Source organism: Strongylocentrotus purpuratus, unplaced genomic scaffold, assembly GCF_000002235.5.
Source record: "Strongylocentrotus purpuratus isolate Spur 01 unplaced genomic scaffold, Spur_5.0 spur5_scaffold_12, whole genome shotgun sequence".
Classification (NCBI taxonomy): domain Eukaryota; kingdom Metazoa; phylum Echinodermata; class Echinoidea; order Camarodonta; family Strongylocentrotidae; genus Strongylocentrotus; species Strongylocentrotus purpuratus.
The window spans coordinates 10,425,867-10,448,364 of NW_022145597.1; the positions used below are offsets into that span (position 1 = coordinate 10,425,867).

The 22,498-nt window shown below is 37.6% G+C and overlaps 1 protein-coding gene across 1 annotated transcript; it reads left to right on the plus strand.

Annotated features, from left to right (window-relative positions):
• Positions 1–240: 240 nt before the first annotated feature.
• On the plus strand, positions 241–20,255 carry LOC579563 (probable E3 ubiquitin-protein ligase HERC4; the record flags this gene model as incomplete). Its single annotated transcript, XM_030982611.1, has 19 exons — positions 241–377; positions 1,608–1,684; positions 2,661–2,900; positions 4,054–4,145; positions 5,612–5,736; positions 6,345–6,813; positions 7,087–7,271; positions 7,586–7,676; positions 8,015–8,234; positions 9,014–9,165; positions 11,276–11,356; positions 12,194–12,289; positions 14,160–14,393; positions 15,103–15,210; positions 16,127–16,248; positions 17,376–17,537; positions 18,189–18,363; positions 18,920–19,022; positions 19,931–20,255. Coding segments are annotated over 19 exons (3,144 nt in total), but the record flags the coding sequence as incomplete, so codon positions are not given.
• Between the last annotated feature and the right edge of the window lie 2,243 nt (positions 20,256–22,498).

Sequence of the window (22,498 nt, forward strand, 5' to 3'; positions counted from 1 at the left end):
TCTTGATAGCCGTCCACCCTCGCTTTTTGTTTCACCCATTTTTCTTTCGTTTTTTGCTTGGAGGGATTTTGATCCCTTTACTATCTTTACATACCTTAAATGTGTAAATAGAGGCCTGATATTTACCAAATAATTTCAATTAAATATTCTCAACCTCCTCTCAAACCAGTCGAGGTGATCTTCCCGACATCCGAAGAGGAGAATGAACCCTGCGTTGACATCGTGAGCGTATGCTGTGGTCGACATCACTCCCTTGCCCTCTCTGCCGATGGTCGGGTCTACAGCTGGGGTAGGAACGATGTCGGGCAGCTTGGTATTCGGAAAAAGAAGCAGAGATATGATAACCAGAGCCAGATTACACAAGACTTCACACCAAGGTTAGGTTAACTGCCGGATCCAGGATTATATGGCCGCAGGCGTATCAGGACAATAGCCCCGTTGACAATCACCTCCCGAAAACTACCCCCCCCCCCGACCCCGGAACCTCGTAGGACAATACCCCCCCCCCCCCCAAGACAACCAAGGACAACCTTCCCCCGAGGTCAATTATCCCGACAATTATCACCTGTTTATTAAAGGGGAAGTCCACCCTGATAATAAGTTGGTTTTTATAAATAAAAGCAGAATTTTTTATTGGAGGGGGGGGGGGGGGGAGGGAGTTGTCCTCGAGAGATGATTGTCCTCGGGGGGTAATTTTCCGGGTGGTAATTGTCCTCGGGGGTAATTTTCCCGATGGTAATTGGCCGGGGGTGGGGGGGGGGGTCATTGCCCAAGGGGTAATTGTCCTAGTACCGGTCGGAGGTGGGGGGGGGGGGTAGTAGAAAGAGAGAGAGAGAGAGAGTATGCAAATTGGCATACACAAGACTGCTTTGTGTATTTACTCCTACATTCCTCTATGACTGATTAGCCCCTAAACAAGTTAGACTGTAGAGTTCACTTAAACATAAAAATAATAATAAAAACGATGCTTATACAGCGATTGTCAACCAGTCAACTACTAATATATAACAGGTGCCTTTTGGATTATGGAATTGCCGCCAAGGGAGTTGGGGGGGGGGGGGGGGGGGGGGGGGCATAAATCAGAGCATATTTCCCTTTTCATATATACGATGCGTAAATCAAATTCTGGCATACAGATAATTAATTAATTTTGGTTTGGCCGGGGGACATGCAACTTATTGAAAAATCGACCTCTTGGTTCGCGACGATATTTCCGGAATACATTTACACTTTGGTTGCCTATTTGCCACAAGTGCAAGTTTGCACACAACTATAGGCTCCCATCACAATTATTAATTTTAGTCAGCCAATTTTAAAAGTGTTGATTTAAATTGATCTTAATGTAAGAATATTTTACTCACACTATTTTGATTAACGTATACTGCCATGTGCTGCTCACAATGTCCGAATCGACAGCCATGATGCATTACCAACTCCTTGACAGGAACCGGAAATCATTCTGTATGCCTTCACCGAAAGATGGCGCAATTGAAAATACATAACGGAGGACATACTGTGTATGATCGAATCTCTTTGATACATTACAGCAGTGGTGATGTCGGTAAAATATCCTACCTTTAATCATTCTACAACATGCATGTTTTCAGATTGATCGAGGAACTCTCAAACTATGACGTCATCCAGATTGCCTGCGGAGACGTCCATTCAATCGCACTCACTCTAGGTAATACGTCTTTCTATTCAAGTCCCGACACAACTTTGGAAAACCGCTGGCAATCAAATACTTCCAAAACAGTTCTAGGACAATAATCCCCTGGGAAATAAACCCCGGAAAATAACCCCCCCCCCCCAAGGGCAATTACCCCATGGAGAATTACCCCCACCCCACCCCCGAAGAAAATCAGAAGGTAAATTTCTGATTTGATTGCTCACGGGATAATTGTCCTGATCTTCGAAATAGGCTCATAACGCCCTCATCGTTTAATTCAAGGTAGTATGTTTATTAAAGACATCCATGAGACAAAATATACTGAATATTGAATCATACATTTTCAGGAAATTAATACTGGGGATAGATCTAAAATATTTGTTATGTATATGCTTCAAGTATTGTGTATGACTAATCGTTCAAATATTAAGAGGATAATTTAGGCGCTTAAAATTTCAACAGCAGGTTGACTTTACAAGATTTACCATAGGTCTTTTGTACACACTGCGTCGAAGTGAACGATGAGGGCTCTTTATTTACTGTGAAGTGTTCCCTACTTTCTTAGTATTTGCCTTTAAGCTCTTTTTGAAAGTTCTGTCTTACTGTTTTAATTCTTTATAATTGTCATCTATATATGATTCCTCGATATCTTTAATGTGGTAATGCTTTGCCGACACAGATTCTTCGAAAGATGCTATCAAAACAATATCTTAACGAAAGCTTAGATGAAAAATCAAAGAATTGAAAACGACATAGGCCTATCTAAGCTATAAGAGATTTAACATGTTATATTTTTTACCTCCATGATTCAGTAATTTTTCTTTTTCCCCATCTAACTAGTTTTAATAATCTCATTGATGTCTTAAGTTTACTTTCATTTTATTTCCTAATAACGGATACGTGATTCGTTGCATTGTTAACTAGGCAATCGCAACAGCGCCTGTGTGTGTATATTGTAAGAATGGAACTGATTTCACTGCCTTTTTGCTAGATGGGCGGCTGTTTTCATGGGGTTGCAACCGTCATGGTCAGCTAGGTGTGGAGACCAAGTGGGCCGCGAAGGAAGCAAAGGACCATGCAGAGAAACCCATTGAAATCGAAGGTCTCTGGGGAATTCCAGTGCAACACATTGCCGCTGGCGGCGCTCACTCCGTTGCTCTTTCCACTACCGGGTCAATCTTTGTGTGGGGCAGTAACACGCATGGGCAGTTGGGATTACAGAAGTTAGATGGTAAGCGACAGTATTTATATAATATATTCTTTTATATCCCGAAAACAAAGCCATACAGTATTAGTATTAGTATTATCTATATCAGGATGACTAGCGAAATAACAACATTTGATTTATCTCGGTAAAATGCTGTAGATTTTCGATAATCGAGCAATATTCTATTGGCAGTTGAAGTTCCCGGATGACAGAGTAATACGAAAACAACATTAATTGATCCGTCATCCGGGTGCTGCGCTAAAAATATTAAATACACTGATTTATTGTACAACTTGGAAGCCTGTAAAAGATAATAATTGCTATTATAAACCTCACTTTAGAAATCAAACCATCTGATTGGTCGAAATTGGAGTCGTTAATTTATCAATTCGCGTATTAAAGAAACGTAAACTGCCAAAACCAGTCAATAGTTTTTGAAAAGCGCCCTAGTGCACTTTTCAAAAGACTATTGACTGGTAGGCGGGTATGATTACACGTAGATCTAGACCGCATAGGGATATATCCGTGCAATCTCAATGGGAAGGATTTTAGCACACAAACTCGAGTGGTGCGCGATCAGACACCCTATAAAGATTAGATTTCTAGGTCTTAATAGTGTAAACAAACTTGATTACCATGATTGCAGTCGCACATGTATTTTATGACCCTCTTCGGTAGACGAGTTATAATGACTGATTTAATATTCGAGGCATAGTTGTTTTTATAGGCTCTCGGGGAGGTTACATCGTGATATCACCCCTCGGCACGCCTCGGGGCGATAGCACGATGTAACCTCCACTTGAGCGTATAAAAACAACTGCGTCTCTCATATCAGTCATTATTACTATAATATTGCATCTTTGTTTCTAAATACTTCATGACACGTCGTCAAGCAACCAAGCAACAACAACAACAACCGAAAAAAGGGACAAGAAAGTTGTAAAAAAGAAAGGAAAAAAAGGAATAAAAACAATTCCTAAAATAATACGTCAGGGTATTATGTACCTTATTGCGTGGTGGATAGGAATGCTATCATTTATAGCATATTATAATTAATGTTTTTGTTTTGGTAATGGTTCACCCCCTGGATACACTCTTGCTTGATACCAGGATGTGTAGTACGTACATTTCTATTAACCTAAGTCAAACTGTCTTATCTTCCAACACACTTCTTTAGATGTGAAGCTACCGGTCAAGTTGTGTTCCTTATCACAAGGCAATGTCAAGGTTGTCTCGTGCGGAATGCACCATACAAGCTTCCTTAAACAGGTAGGAACACGTTTATAGACGTGTCGGAGTTGAGTGGTTTAAACACTGGACCCAGATTCGAAGGTCATGGGGTCGATCATCGGTACTATACTCTTAACAAAATGGAATGACGATGTAGCAATCCCGAGAGAGGCAGAAGGACCAGTTAACACACTTTTGTAAACTGTGGCGCTCTCGCTAGTTATTTTCGACTCCTTACCAGTCTGAAGTTTAAACACTTTGGTTGCGTTCTTCGCCTCCACTTAAGGTTGCCGTACGTGCAATTTTGAACAAAACAATACGCACCTGTCGATGGCACAGCCGGGGATTGATTGTGCAACACTATGAATTTTTAAAAATGACACATTTCCGGTCTTGATTAAGGCGAGGCGTCAAAAATATCGATACCAGCAGGCTGCCGCCTCACGTATTGGCGCATCGAGGCTGCAATTACGGCCGAAGCCTGGCTGGGGCAATTATTTTTCACTTATTAGCCCAGCCGGCTTGCGCCAGGCTGGGATCTGAGGCTCGGTTTCCAATCGAAAGGCGGCAGCCGGCGCATGCTTTTGTTCGGAGACCATTATGATGACATCATGAGTTAATTGAGGGTCCTACCGCCAGCGGTAGCCGGCTGAGCTAATTTAAAAAATGCAGCCAGGACGCACAAGTGCAGTTAGCTGCCGCTGGCTGGTATATTTATTTTTGACGCCTCGCCTAACTCCATGGCAACTTTTTTTTAAAATATTCTTGAAGCCTATGGTACATCTATCCCATGATGAATATATTGTGGCACATGGAGACAATAAGGGAGGCCTTTTAAGAGTAAACGGGCAATCCATCTCCTGCTATGTTTGAAAGCAAAGTGACCCATGAACTTCAACTGCCTAATCCTCATTTCACGTTTCACTTTCCTATGCACTCCAGCTCTTCTAAGAACTTCCTCATTACTAACTTTGTCAGTCCAAGGGATTTTTACCATTCTTCATGTCTATCATATTACCCCCCGGAAAACTATCCCCTAACTTATAAATACATATCATTATAGGTTCTCCAAGGATTGAACACCCTCCTGATTCATATAGATTTAAAGAAAATTGATATTTCTGTCATTTTGCGTGTTTGAACAGATCGGAAAATTGTCTGCATTTACATCACAGAGACATTACCGATTCGGTGAATTTGATAAACCCACACCTGCAATGTTTACAACTTTTAGATATTCACAACTTAAAAAAAAAAAATCAGATTTCATTCAAACTTTCTGATTCTCTGCCTTCGCTCTTTAGTAATTTATGTCAAGTTTGGATTTCCCTTTAATATTATATTCCCCCCCCCCAACATCTCTTGTAATTATTAAACAGTTGAATGCCTGATGTAGTTTTAATGAGGAGATTTCATGTCTTCCAAAAATATACAAATTATTGTTTTGTGATTATACTCCTTGAACTACGCTTTTCTTAAATTTCGCGTTTTTTTCCTTTTGGTAGAATGGCCAGCTGATGGTATATGGTATGGGTGTCGACGGGTACCCTTGTGAGTCCGACGAATGGGGCAAGTCTGAACTGAGACCTGGACGACCCGGACACACGTTCTCTTTCCTACAATCAACCAAGTAAGCGTTCATGTAGACATGTTTTTCGTTTTTTTTCAGTCATACCTTTATTAATGTTATCTCTATAAAGACCACCTGTATGTAGTGGGCCGCTTTTTCTGTTTCTTGGGTGGCCATTATAGACAAGTTTGACCGTAAGCCTATTTATTTATTTTTTTTGCTATAGCTTTTCAATGTTTTCTTTTTTGTTATTACTATAAAAACATCGACTTTGATGGTTTACAGATGTTTTGAATATGTTGATATCTTTAAGAACTAATATAGTAGATGTACAGTATTATGATAATTATGCAGTGTTTTCCTCAGGTACCATTATACACTTTTATTGATTTAAATCGGTGGCTGAATTAACTAAGATTATCAAATACATGTACATGGACCACTATTACATTTGTCGATGTACTTACCACAGGGTACACATGATCCTATCGTGGCAATTTTGTGTCTTTCATGGATCAATACCACAAGCTTCAAAAATATTTCAAAAGATGCTAACAATGAGTCAACATTAATGATATAAAATAATTTATTGTGAATCCACCACTGAAAAAAGAGGATATAGCAACATATTTCGACACTTTAGATTTCTCTCTTGCCGTTCCCTGCAGTCGATGTACATATGCAGTTGATGAAATCACCAATGGGGTCTTCGTTCTTGATCATGAGAAGGTCCAAAAGGGTGGAAATGTACAGCTTGAACCCCTTGAAGAAGGTTCGATGGTTGACTTGTTTGAACCTGAATCGTCCACTGATTGGCCACCTGGTCGTTACGGCTTTGATCCAAAGGTCTGGGAACCATCAAGGCCTGTAGAGGACTACGAACATGTCGAAAGATTCGAAGAAGGAACCCGCAGATATGATGTCGAGGATGATGAGGATGGCATCACTGATCTTTCTGCTACATTGGATACAACTTCAGTCACCAACGAACATGACGGTCATGCGGGAGAAACGTTGGAATATGTACCTGGCATAACCTGTGTTGGTCAGGAGAACCATCAAAGGCAACCACGAACCTGGCGCCGACTGTGCGCTGGACAGGAAAACATCTTTATCATAGAGCAGGATGAACCAGTGGTATGTGTACTTCTATTTGTATGTTATGGTTTTTGTTGTTGCTCTTGTGCCTGACAACCTAAAAATGTTAATATTCAAAACATAGAAAAAGATATATATTCAATAATAAATTTGAGGTAAGTTGTTAAGTATTACGTTTTTTCAAAAAGTCATAGATTTAACCTCACATACCTGAGCTAAAATGCTGGTTATGATGTATTATGATGTTGATACCATTTCGAGCAAGAAAATGAGCTGGAATTCATTTCATGCTTTTTCTTTTGTTACCCTCAGAGAAAAGATGTCCATATTTCAATTGCTCCTGGACGGGAGATCGGTACACTATCTGCTGGACTGCTGCAGAGTTTAAGTGACATTAATATTCAAGGAGACATCACTGAAGAGGACGCCTTATTCCAATATGCAAGCATGGTGTTCTCATCTCCCGCTTGCCTAAATGCATCCTTCCGCCAAACAGGGTAATGATTGATGATGTGCTAAAAGGATAATCATTTCGCAAGTCATTCATCTCGTTTTATATCTACATTTATCAGTATAACTTTATGAAATATCCGTAGCTTATCTTTGGATTGTACATGTTCCAATTACTTTTGGAAAATCAACCAATAGCAACACCAATAGCCTGAAATTTGTGCCCTATCTCTTGTTGTAATGTGCAACGATCGAAACTTCGTTTCTATGGGCGATAAGAATTGTAATTGAAATTTCTGTTTAGTTGATTTCTTAAAAATATTCGGGTTCGGTTTTTAATGTTTGTACTTCATATTTTCAGACCAAACGAAGTCGATGGTCTGAATGTTGATCTAAAAGCAGCAAGAAGGGCTTACAAAGTGATCAGCAAGAACGACAAACTTCTTGAAAAGGTGAACCTAATAGTAAACAGTTTTACAGAACAGAATGGAAAGGACAGAATGTAGTTATTAAACGAACACATGAAAACGAATTCATCAAGAAAACACAGGTTTCCGAGGATGGGATGCGAAAAATCTATCTTAAAAAAAAATTGTTTTTTGGTTAAGATCAAATGGATCTTTCTAAAACGCAACCAAAAGTAACAACTGCCAATCCACATCATTAACTTGAAATGTTATACAACATACTACACATATTAATGTATTGGTATTTTTGCATTTATGCCATATCTTTACCAGTAATTAAATTCTACAAAATAATTACATTTTCTCATAATCATCTTCTACAGCTCTCCGAAGTGATCTCTGTTAATCTGTGTACCAGCATACCTCAGTCGACACCCCACATCGAAGCCCTTCGGTTCATCTATATTCTGATGGAATGTCCTGTGTTCAGTAACCATCACCGCCCCTGGGGGCGCCGTGCCCTGGCCGCTGCAGACAGGTTGATAGGGTTTCTTCACATGGCATCGAAGGCCGGGGAAAAGAAATCCAATTCGGCAACACCTGGTAAACAGTCAGACACAACTTCAGAAAAACCGAGCCAAAGGCATCGGGGAAAAAATGCAAAGTCAACTTTTTGTCGTTATATGTTTTTTTGCTATGGGTTAATTATCTTCAGAATCCCTAAATGATTAATCATATACAAATTCGTTCTAAATGGCTAAAATCATATTTTAAAAAAAATTATTCAAAGCAATTTTTTTTCAAAATGTATGTTGAGAACAAGTTGACCTAAGAAGAGTTTCAACATACTTTTCGTACGCACTGCCACTCATGATGAGAGCACTATGTTCACTGTTAGGTATTCACGGTTTTCGAAGTACTTTCCTGTACTCGGGCTTTCCGAAGTTGTTTGTAATTGATAAAGACAATTTCCTCATGTCATGGGATTTTTTAGAAAATACGAAGCAAAGGCAACACGATCCTAAAGACTTAAGGAAAAATCATCCTTAGACAATTTCAACAGCCTAAAGCTTGACGAAAGCCTCTTCGCAATGTGCGAACATTGCAATAGCATTATTACCAATCTGAACGTGAATTTATGTAGGCGATACAGTATATATTTAAAATTCCCATTGAGTTTATTTCAAGAAAGTCTTAGCGATCAAGTTAATTGGGTAGAGAGAGTGGTAGCGATGTAAACAAAAGTTGTGAAGCGAGTTTGTCTGACCTAAGATCTGACAGCAAGTTCAATGTAAAACATGAATGGAATCTTGATTTCAACCCTGCGATGCTCTAAATAACATATATAACCTGTACTCTATCCCCAATTTGCCCCTTTATAGCTCGTTGGTGGAAGTTCGAACCGATGTCCTTTCGACGCACAATCATGGCTTACCGACGGTCCCTCACAATCCTATTCCACGACAGAGTGCTATTGGAGAAGGAACTGGCAAACTTTTGGACCTACCTGAGAATTCTCGGCTCCTTGAATGAGGTGAGTAAGTTAATAATTTTTGAACCAGTCGTGTGATTTTTTACGGTTGTAAGACACTTGCTCCTGCGACAATTGCCCGGAGTTAATTTCCTACACTAACCGAATTCCGAACCTCAATCCTGGACCCTACACTATATCTTACAACAATGCTAACCCTATACCTATCATAACGCTGAATTGCAACCTAACCCTAACCATATACCTCTGACGACATGAAGCCCAGAATAATTATCGCAGGAGCAAAATGTCTAGTCATTGTTAGTACAATTATCATAAGGACCTTTTCTCGCTTTACAAGTAACTATACAGAAAAAAAAATCGTAAAGGCCCCCCACCCCGGGGGGGGGGGGGGGGGGGATTACCCACATATTAAATCATACGGGGATGTGCCGCTCTAATATGTCACTTTTTTCAAAAAATAATCCCTAAATATGGGTCCCATGTTAAACAAAAATATCCCTAAACATGGGTCCGTTTTTTAAAGTTTCCAAAGCTTTAGGGTGTTTGCATTGTGAAAAATTGGCCTGTATTTCGAGAAAAATCACCCAACTGACCCTTAAAAATGGGTAGAGGTGTTGAGGCTTAAGCGGCATGCCCCCGTTCAAACCAAATCTGAGTAACCCCCCCCCCCCCGGGCTTAAAGGTCGTTTGTTTGATGCATGTCAGCAAAAAATCAAATCAAAATCAAACAAAATGAAACAATCAAAATAAAACACAATGAACCAAACAATTATAGCTACTTGCATACAGGTCCACACCCACCCCAACACAAACACACCCTACCATCCAAACATCGACACACACACAAATATTTATCGTGACATACTAGCTTAATTCTACTCTAATTGGTTTTTTGAAAGGAAGATTTCACAGGTAGTAAAGGGTCAGAATGTCCCCCCCCCCCCTTTTTTTCCCCCTCTCGTATCCCCAACACAAGGTCCGATCTTGAAAGAGGAAAGTCATGAATTCGGGATCTGTAAGCCCAGACCACCACCCTTCCTGTAAGGATAATTTTCAACACGGTTAAGATGTCTAGCTCACATTGAATATGTGTAAATGTTTGCAGAGAGTAATATGATATATACACTGTTGGTCATAATGGTGGAATAATTTTTTTTTACCCCGATTTATGGATAGATTTTAACAATGATTTGTTCCTACTAGATCTAGATAATAGTATACATTCTCAGATTTTATTAAATAATAATTTGTGAGTGTTTGTTTTGCGTGACTGCTAAAGCATATGTATGCTACTATGCTAATCTACTAGGGGACCTATGTCATTACGTCATAACTGACAGTAATGAGAAATAATGCCTCATAAAAGTGCACTAATAAAGCATATCGACACGGTTTTGATCATGGGGGCTCACAGTAACGGGGCCATTGCTTAGCCACTGAATCATGACTGTACGCAGTGGGGGCTAGGGTACGTCGCCGCCCCCACAAATACAAAAAAAAACAAGGAAAATGCGATAGATTTTCAATAATTTATTGCATTTCCCCCCGGCCCCCAACATAAAAAATCCTCTGTAGGGCAATGCATTATGGGTCAAGGCATGCCCATATAGAGGATTTTTTTATCATAGGGGTCGGGTCAAAATGCAATGATTTATTGAAAAATTATTGCATTTTCTTTGTTTTTTTGTATGTGTGGGGGCGGCGACGTACCTTAGCCCCCACTGCGTACAGTCATGATTCAGTGGTTAAGCAATGGCCTCGTTACTGTTAGCCCCCAGGATCAAAACCGTGTCGATATGCTTTATTAGTGCCCTTTTATGAGGCATTATTCCTCATTACTGTCAGTTATGTCTTAAGGACGTAGGTCCCCTAGTAGATTAGCATTGTAGCATACATATGCTTTAGCAGTCACGCAAAACAAACACTCACACATTATTATTCAATAAAATCTGAGAATGTATACTATTATCTAGATCTAGTAGGAATAAATCATTGTTAAAATATTTCCATAAATCGGGGTAAAAAAAAAAAATTCCACCATTATGACCAACAGTGTACGTTATCGTATGTATCGACATCTGCATTTCATTCAACAAGAATTCGCATAATATTTGTGTTATCCTTTGTATTTGTTTGTTCTATATATTAGATTAATCTACAGCATGACATCCTTTCCATTAAGACGTTCTACATCCCTAATTTAGACAAAGTCTGGATACGTCCACACCAAGTAAGTGATACGGGTCTGACCGTTCATATTAGTGTAGGGGGAGGGGGGACAATAGTTTTGTCAAAGAATCAATTTTTGTTCCTCGAAGGTTCGTTGCAGCAGGAGTTCACAATTTCGAAATGGATGATATAGGGTTTTATTTCATTTTCAGAATTATAAAAAATCGGCATAATGTGCCCGATTTATTTATTAGGCCCTATCTTGTTCGGGGTACGGTTAAGAACTGTCATAATATCATTGTTTTAGTATTGAACATGACAAATTGAACTTTCAGAATACCGAACATCTGGTATAAATGAAAAAGTGCCATGTATCACATCGAAACACCTTTGCGAACATAGTTGAATTCTCTTTAGAACTGTCAAGAGTGAATACTCTCATATGATAGCAAGGATTATGGACAGATCTCGAAGTGGTTATGATACATTAATATTTGTATATAGATTCATATTGATTGATTTAACCTTATTGGCATTTCATCTAAATATTTTATTAATATACCAGCAATAAATACATTATAAATAAATGACGAAATTTCAAATAAAAATGGATTTCATGATTAAACTAACATAAAACAAGAACAGAGTGTCTCTATAGTGATGCTTTTTTTTTAATTATCTTTTTAACGAAGTGCTTTTTATTTTAACGAAGTGCTTTATATGTTTTCACATTTGCAATGTTAATGCATGTATTTGCAATGTTTGCCAAGGACCCATTGAAAACTAATTTTCCCACAGTGTGGGCTTTTTAACGTGTATGAATAAATTCGTTATGTTTACTCTCGTGTTAATTTAAACAAGAAAAAAACGGTCGTGTACTCTTTCTTGATGTTTATAGCCGTTGCAGAAATTCTCCTGGGCGTCGTATCCATTCCTCATTGATCTAGAGATGAAAACAAAGATGCTTGAATCCTATAACATAAGTGAACAAGATGTAAGTATGATTCTATTTCTTTGTGAGAAATTGAGATCAGTCAACGAATCCGAACTGTCTATCATTACAATTGCACTAGTCCATTTAAGCCTACGAAATGCGGGTTTGAAAAACAGTGACGAGGAGTACAATGCGCTTTACAATGTCATTACCGTTACTCATGCCTGTGTCTACGAAGAATACTGAAGAAAACATGTATCTACATATAAAACGCAGTGTGGAAGCACAAGGGTAGAATTATGAACTGCATGGACAACAAAAGAAAAGGGGTGAGTGGGTGTGAACCGCATGAATGGAGGACAGTGTATATGAAAAATAGGAAGTACGTAGGAAGCATGATGATTTTTTTTTTTATTTAGCACCAATTGGGATTAATCTAGCAATGACCTTTTTGTTAATATAAACAACACTATATAACTTTATTTTGTTTTTAAAGATTTTGGTGAAAGTGAATGATTTATGCCTATATCAAGAGTGGTCCAAAATGTTGGACCAACATAAGTTAACGTGTTCTGAGCTAATAGAGTTCTGAAAAGGGGCAAATGAAATTCATTCGAACGTTGGTTGATTATGAAATGATTGGTTTATGAAAAACATAAAATCCAAAGCTTAGTGAAGGTAACATATGATATTTTTATCATATTTTTACATAAATTTGCCTAATTGGTACAAGTACAAGCCTTTAATTTTTAATAATGTATTAAACAAAATAATGGGTCAGTATGAGAGCGTATAGGAAAGTAACAGATAATACGAATAGCCCTTTTTGGTAATAACAATAATCTCTAACAACGATTTGTGCGCATTACCCCAAGCAAGAAGACCACAATTCAGGTATGGCAATATTAAAGATGAGTATAACATAAACAAGGAAGAAATTGGGAGACAAGTTTTTTAATTTATTTATTACCCCAATATTACGTGAAATAGTTTTACAAATATTATCAATATAACATTTCAACCTGGACATTTCCATGAAAGCTTTTTATCGACAGGCGGCCCCTGGATGCTCATCTTACCGTAGTTAAATATTAAAACCTCTGAGCTTCTGGGGGCTCTTCCCCCCCCCCCTGGAACACGTCAATGGCCTTAAAGAGGGCCCCTGGATGCTCATCTGACCGTAAATGAATCCCTAAAACCCCTGAGCTTCTGGGGGCTCTGCCCCCTGGACCCCACCAAGGGCCCTAAGGCGGCCCCTGGATGCTCATCTTACCGTAGTTAAATATTAAAACCTCTGAGCTTCCGTCAATGGCCTTAAAGAGGGCCCCTGGATGCTAATCTAACCGTAAATAAATACCTAAAACCCCTAGATTCCGGGGGCTCAGCCCCTTGACCCAAGTCGAGGCTCATGCCCTGGACCCCACGCCAGTTTACGCTCTACCTGATCGTTAATACTCTTTAAAAAACGTTCCGCGGGACCTGCATGTAACGTTTAAGACTGGTGGTGATGCAGATTTTTCTACTGCCCCCCCCCCCCACTCCCTCCTTCCGAACGTTTTTTCTCATTACGTCACTGCCCCTGGAAAGTGAGCCCCCCTGGAATGTTTGCCCCCCCCCCATCCCAAACTGCTTCCAGCGTGCCTGAATGTACCCACCGTGTGTAAAGATTTATCAGTAGCATGTGCCACCTCATCAACAAAAGACAATAAAGCACGAGTAGTGCTATATTTTTCTCTGAAACCGATTTGAATATTAGAAGAAAAAAATTATGATTCTTTAAAAAGGAAACAGTACTAGTATTTTATTAACGATTCTAAAACCTTAGAGACTGTAGACAATAAATATATAATATTTTAAAGATTATTGCAGTTAGTTTTACCTAATATCCTGCAATTCAAAGTTCTCATGTTTTTCAATGATTACTTACCAGAATGCCATGGAACAAGCAATGAGGCAACATCCAATGTTTGGATTTTGTTATCTCTTGGGGATTCCTGTACCACGTTTGTGTCTTCTCCTTAACGTAAGCCGGGATGACATCTTCGGGTGGAGTGTCCGGAAGCAGTTAGCCGAGATGCTGACCTTACCGAGGTCCTGGCTTCAAATACCTCTCATGGTCCAATTCATGGGTGAGATTGGTTTGGACGAGGGGGCTCTGAGTATGGTAAGTGATTATTGGCATCCTTGTAACAGCCCCCGTTTTAATAAATCTTGTATATAATATATATATACAGTGCGTCCCAGAAAAAAAGAAACCGAGCGTTATCGATGTTTTATCATAACTTAATCACAATTATAATTAATAAATGACCCATATTTGTAAAGCTTAGATCCTCTTCTTTCATTTGATATAACTCCTATGATGCATATTTCACACATGAGTGATTAAAAGCAATTTGAAGAGAGGGTACCAACAAGTCATTTGGCGGACGGTATCTGAATTTCAAAGAGAAAATCACATTTAAAAAAAGTTAAGTTTTTGCCCTTTCATATGACAACTCAATTAGGAAAAATGAGCAAGGAATAACAAAGTATTGTTTGTTTAAAGTAACGCTTGCATTTCCATAATTTTATTAAACGAATTCGTTTTCACTGGCTGCCTGCCGTAGCAACAAACAACATTGATAAAAGACTTAACTTCTTTTCTTTGACGATCAGCCATTGAACAAAAGACTTCATGCATGGCTGATTATAAGTTATGATAAAACATCGATAATTCTCGGTTTCGTTTTTTCTGGTACGCACAGTACAGAGAGAAAGTTTTTAAAAGAACAAAGTATTACAGAAAATAAGGATCAAACTCGTGATCTCACTTGAGAGTCAAGAGCCTTTACCTCCAACATTTATAATGCGTTCTTATTCTATCAAAACAGGATTTTTTCCGGCTTGTCTTTGAAGAACTTTTCGATCCGGGAAAGAACGGTCTTTTCCGATATGTCGACGAACTCGACCCGACTCACTCGCCTGTCTGGTTTCGGAAGGTACATAATCATTTTCGGAATTTCTACTGTGATTAGACCCTGCATTTTTTAAGACAATTTGTTGGCAAATTTGAGTGTACATCTTTAAACTAATTAATTATTCAGAGATTGACTTCCAAGTTTCACCTCTTTTGTCTCGTACAATATGTTCAAAACATACTTGGACTATGTGTTTGGCCTTTTTTCCGATACATAGCAATTCTGAAGGTATTGCATGAGTCAACTGCTTTTTGGGGAATTCGAATAACAAGTATCAAGAGAACGCCACTCAAAAGAAATTCTAAATATGATTTACTGAAAGTTGCGTTTGATTTTTTTGGGGTGACATGTTATTGCTACGTTTTACCCATGAAAACAATTATATCAATTCTATTTATGTATTTTTTTCTTTTTATTATGATCATTCAAGAGTTTGGCTGGGTGATTTTTTTCTTATATAGGACTCATAGTGCGTTTGTATTGTGGTTATGCTTCTTCATTTCTAGTTCAGAAAAAAACAATGCATTAGGCCAAATTAAAAAGAAAACATGTTTAGCGTCCTGCTTTTTTTAAAAAAATAGAAAGGAGGAGGCCCTTTTTTTCTTCTTCAAAATGGCCACTCGGTACATTTTTCCTGACAGTCGGCTATTTTTCAATATGGCCGCCAACATTTGTATTTTTTTAATCAGAAATAGATCCATTTTAGCAGCGTTTTTCATGTTTTTTTTTTCTTCACACACACACACACACAAAAAAAAAAAATAGGAGGCGGCACCCAAAAAGGAAGCGGGCGGGGACGCTAAACATGTATATATTTGTTTAATGGCCTAAACGAAACTCAATTTGCTTTGTGTGTAACAAAAATATGCATGTGCGATGCGCATTCATTTGAATGAACTTAACTAAACCACCTTTCCTGAATACCTATGTAAAACAGGACTGTGAGGACTCCAAACTAGCCGAGATATGTGGTCTTCTGTGTGGGTTTTCATTGCACAACAAGGCAATAGTTCCATTACCGTTCCCACAACTCCTCTACGCCAAGCTTCTAGGAAAGGGGTATGTTGCTCTTTATACATCACCATCACCACCTCCATCTACAAAAACAATTACAACAACAACAACATGAACATCAAAAACACACGAACAACGAGATAGCTCTTTCTCGGTGTGACGGAGGAAATAAAGGCTCTGGATTTGACGAAGCACTTATTGGTCGTACATTTACATGTCACAACAACAACACAAACTGGTATCAAAACAAAAGAGATTTAGAATCTGAAGAAAAAAATACATTCATTGCAGCACCTTCTCTTTGGAATAATTTACCATTCAATTCGAGAATCATAACCAACCCTAACCCTTAGAGACCTTTAAATTCAAGCTGAAATCTTATCTTTTTAACAATGCCTGTACTTGGCAGTATGACACTCATCAGAACTCTCTCATTCTTTCTATTTCTCTTGTGCGCTTCGGGATAGAATTGTCTAGATAGACGGCGCTATATAAATGCCTTTTCATTATTATTATTAGTGATACCACAAAGTGATCTTTAGTTTATTTTGTTTTGTTTCTATCAAGGGCCTCGTTACATGGAAAAGATATCGAGTTTATACGAAAGAAGAAGTTAATTATAATGCTTAGCCAAACAAGTAGTACTTCATAAGATCCATGGTAACTAGCCCAAATCATGTCGCCTTGTGTTTTGGAGAAGAAAACGAAGCGACCATCTGCAAAGAAACATTTGAATGCGATCCCGAATGGGAGCGCATATAATCACATCTTTATGTTTATTATGCTTCATTGTATCGCCTGGTCATAACAAAAACATCACCTTCATTCAACAAAATTGTATAGATTTCATAATATCTTTGTTCGACATCTAACGTGAGTTCCTCCTGTATAGAGGCATACGGTAAAGTAGTGTCTGTAGTGTCTAGAATAAGAAACTCTCAGACTGGTGGCAGCGCTGGCATATTATTTATAAGATGTTTATAGGTTTATTCGTTTATTAATTTGTTTATGTTAATGTTCATATTTTACCTATTTTGTATTTTAAAAAAAATTGTTATCTATTGTTTTTCTTGTCTATTTCAATTATAGATTAAGTTGTGTATTCATGTATCTTTAAGAAAGTGCTTTGTTATAATGAAATATACTTCTTTTGATTTCATGTTGATTATCAGCCCTAATAGTGATATGGAGGAAGCGGCAGAGCTCGACAAGGAGTTCGCAGATCAGATGTCTAAATTGCGGACTGGAACAGAAGATTACGTGATGGGGTGTTGCTATGGTGAAAAGGTGGAGCTGAAGAATGGGAGGAGCGTCGATGTCACGAAAGAAAATGTGTAAGGAAAACAGGATCCAAAATCTAAAGTGTAGGCAACATAATTATAAAGATAACATTGTCTGAAGGCAGCTTGGCCAAAGCTAGGCATAATATTCATAATAGCAGTATTTTTGTTAATGCCTTGAGAATTCTTAGTATGGATATGTACACTGTCGATGTAAATGTAGCTGATTTATTTCATTGATTATTAAATAGCATCATACACTAGTCGTATCCATGTCAATCATAGCATGCATTGGCACTGCTTTGCGGACGAAGAGTTAATAAGGTATGCCTCGGCTCGTGAAGACCCGATCATGAAGATGATGAGTGATCCAGGACCTTAGGAGATTTTTAAAAAAGTCTTGCCAGAGTGGGTAACTGGGTTCAGTGTTGTAAGTTTCCTGCCGGAAGAACATTAATATTTCTCTTCTAAAAAACAAGAGGCATGGTGGTAATAAATACAAAAAGAATTTCATTCGGTAATAACGACAACATTTGGTATTATTTCAATGTTATGCTTTTTTGTCCAGTTAGTCCATTAATATTATCTTTAGTGACGCCGACTGCATGCTTCTGATCTGCATACCCTTGCGTAAATCCTCAGTTAATTAATGATTTTTGATAATCTCAATCTTCCAACTATTATTTTATCTTCTTTGCGCTAAAGACATCTCTACGTGGACAATATGGTTCGAGATTACCTGGTTCCGTCACAGTTTGCAGCCTTCCAGCGAGGATTCAACAGAGTCTTCAATCCCGCCGCCTTTGATATGTTCAGACCTATCGAGTTGGAAGCGCTTGTCATGGGAGAGAAACACTTCGATTGGAAAGCTCTTGAGCAGGTAATATGGACCAACCAAATTAGATGATAGGCCAGTTCGTAGTTTTTTAATAGCACAAACTGTCAATGGCTACAAATGTCAACGGATCTTTTAAACACGGAAGTGTACCACTATGCATTTTAATATACATGTACACTATTGGTCATAAAGGTGGACTAATTTTTTTACCCCAATTTATGGAATGATAATGACAATGATTTATTCCCAATAGATCTATTTGTATACATTATCATATTGTATTGAATAAAAGTGTTTGTTTTGCGTGACTGCTAAAGCATGTGTATGCTACTATGTTTATCATAACTGACAGTAATGAGGATTAATGCCTCGCAAAAGGGCATTGATATAAAAATAGCACAATGACACAGTTGAAGAACGATTCGTATCCGGTTATTGACTGAATATTAGAGCATTAATGTTTGTCAAAAAATGTTTATTGTGTTTGACACTGCATTTTGTATAGTAGTAAATGACAAACTTCCCCAAAATTACAAACCACATTGAAGATTTGCACATTCTAATTTTTTTGATGATATATAATTTGATTTATTTTCAGTCGACCCAGTATATACAGCCATATACAGACTCACACCCAACAATCAAGATCTTCTGGACGGTATTTCACGCTCTAGACAATGACATGAAAAGAAAGTTCCTCGGTAAGTCTAAAATGTTTGATCTACCTTTTGTTTGTTCCATAATATTTATATATTAACTGCTATGAGAGGCATCGCTGTTTCGATAGGATCAATGGGACGTTACATCCTGATATGACCCTGAGGCGCGCCGGGGTTGGGGGCGCCCCGAGTGGTCATATTAGGATGAAACCTCCATGAGAGCAGGTATAGAAACAGCTATGCTTCGAATATTAAAGCAGTCGATATATAACTTTTATATACCAAATTCACTAACAAATCTACAAAGAATTCTTACTTTATCCTTTTCTTGGGTGAAGACTGGTTAAACATCACAGAAATCCGAGACACTGTCTGTAAATCTTTGCTGGAAAGTTGCCTGAATGTTACGATCATTCAGGAATCGGAGACAAAAAGCACTGTATGGTATCCGCGCTCGCCCAAAGAAACTTTTTAAACGTAAACCAATGGGGATCTTAGCAAAATTTGTTTATGCGGCCCGTTACCTTGGGCATGCGGGCATCTTTAAAATAAACTATTGACCGGTAGGCGGGCATGGCTAAGATGACTAGATTTATTCAACATACTAAAGAGAGGTATGTAATGATGTATTTAACGACCGTTTTTGCTTCTGGAGGACTTTAACAAAACAAAAAGCACTAAGTGCAATCAAGTGCAACTTTCTATTATACTCTTTTGTTCTACTGTCCAAATGTTTTCCTAATGAGTCTCGCTGTATAGATTCAGTAAGATCATTAGATCTTTGTTATGAAGTCTTTTGTCTCTCTCTTTGACGGAAATGTCGTGAGGTCGTGAGGTTTATCAGTATTTTTCATATCATCTTTTTTATTATTATTATAAGTATTATCATTATTATCACTATTATTTTTTAATTATAATAACTATCATTATCATGATTTATCTTGTTGCAGTATTTGTCGCTGGGTCTGATCGCGTCCCTGTTGGTGGACTACGAAACCTAGGACTCCATATCGACCACCTCCAGGTACCCATGGACGATTCCGTGGACGAGCAACCGTGCGACACCGAAGACAGACTCACCCGGATGTTGCCAGTGGGCCATGGCTGCGATAACCATGGCTACCGCCGTACCTTACGGCTGCCTATGTATACCAGCCTCGAACTCATGGAAGATCGTTTGACCGTCGCCCTGTCTTATTACGACTGCCCATTTCATATCGCTTAGGGTCAGGGATATTTCTTTACCATATTTTATTCGTTTTTGTCCTTCATACCCCTTAATTTTTTTTGTTTGTTTGTGTCTTTATTTATTTAATTATTCATTCATTTATTATATTCTTTGATTCATGTATTTATTGTTTCTTCAAGTTATTTCCATAGCCTCTTCAGGTTAAACGTTGTATGATGTTACTTCTATTTACATTAAAAAAGCAGATACAATCAAGATGAAATAAAAGCAGTGCTACAGGGTCTCCCAAAAAACGCTTCAATGGATTTTTGTATTCTTAGAGCCAGCGAATTCAGCATAACTTTGCAATAATTCAGGTCTGTTTTTTTCCAGTCTGAATAAATATGCTTTATAATAGAAATTCCCCTTCTGGATAAAACAAATATCTAAATAAGTATGTGCAATAAAGGGTCCTTTCAAATCCCTCACACACGCACACACACACACACACACACACATATATATATATATATATATATATATATATATATATACAGTGATATTATTGTGATGTACATGTAGTATGGTTCGGATCTGGAAGTACACAAAAACAAAACAAAAACAAAAAAAAATCAGAATAGAGCAGCACAAATAATTAATAGGTCCGTTTAGTATTCCTCATCAGATGAAAAATTAACAAGACTAAATTGGAATACAATAATGGAACAAATAATAGAGCAATTATGATGTATAAGATTGTCTCAAAACAAGCTCGTGAATAATAAGTCGAAAGGTTTATATTTGCTGACTATACCTACAATACACGATCAAGTCTGTATAATATGAAAACAAATAAGATCAAAGACTGGGACTTTATCTATATACCGTTTTAACCAATTCTTTATTCTTACATATTATTTATTACTCCTACACAATATGAAATCACTTTTTGTTTGAAACTCTAATTGTGTGTAATATGATCTATGCAATACGGTATCAGTTTCTGTCTCTTAAAAAAATGTAATATTTAACTGATCTATATTCATATGTTCTGCAGTATTAATTATCATTCCAAACTTCTTTTTATTTCTACACAATATAGAATACGCATTTGTCCAGATTTCTGTGTAATATATAACTTTTACCTGTATGTGTGTTCTCTTTTGTGTTTGTTTTAAACTTTTACCTATTTAATATTAAACATAAATACATAAATATATTCTTAACTTATATCTTATCTTGTTAGACTTCGCTTTTTTGTAATACTCTTTATATTTATATAAACCAACAGATTTTTTTTGTTCATAACTTTCTTTAATTGTTTATCTTTTAGGCCTATAACTATAGCTTTAAATACTGAAGTGTTTCTAGTTTATTTTATATATATTGTTGTATTTGGTTGTAAATTTGTCAGTGTTATTATTATTACTTTTGTTCATATGTCATAATTATGTTGCTTTTTATCAACACGGCCCTGATTGAAACCAGTCTTCGAACTGTGTTGGGCTTTTACCGTGTATCAATGAAATAACTCAAACTCAATTCAAACTTATATATATGGTGTTTCTCAAGGGTTTGTCTTAGCTCCACTCTTGTTTTTGTTATTTAAAAATGATTGCTATATACACAGATTACCTAATATAAACGTTTATTTTCCTAAATTCACCAGAAGTTTCAGAAGCTTTCAAAGTCTGTATCATTACACACCTTTCAGAAAGTACCGCGGATAAAACAGACCACAAGAGGCAGGTGGCGCAATCGGTTCATCTCAGCATTCTTTTATAGTTACTATCAGAAATCCTCCCAAGCGCTGTATAAGATCAACGCCCAATATCAACGATATTGCATTTCGTGTCAACATTACCAGATTTAGGAGTTTTTATTTAAACAAGTCAACATAGACAACTACAAGTAATTTAGTTTTACTTTTATATTACCTTGTATGATTTAGTAAAAGAATAATATTGCTAATGCAGATATATGTACTCTCTATTTTATCTTTGTACATAATCATATCCTTGCTGCTTATGTGTTCAGGATGTTGCTTTCCTCATAATGTCATGCAATGGATACGAATTCCTATGACCAGAAAATGTATTTGTATGTGTTAATTGAAGGCTTGTCAAACTAGGCTATCACATTTGATATTCATGACTTCTGTGAAACTGGGGCGGTATTCTGAACATTGTTGTAAGTTTTGTGTTATCTTTTGTTGTATCTTCCAGAGATAACACAGCGCTAATATTGTTGTAAGTTGGTATTCTGAACAACATTTTATCCCTGTGTTATCTCTCGAAGGACCGCCTCTATCTTATCTTTGACCACTATTAACACGCCCATTTTTATGGAC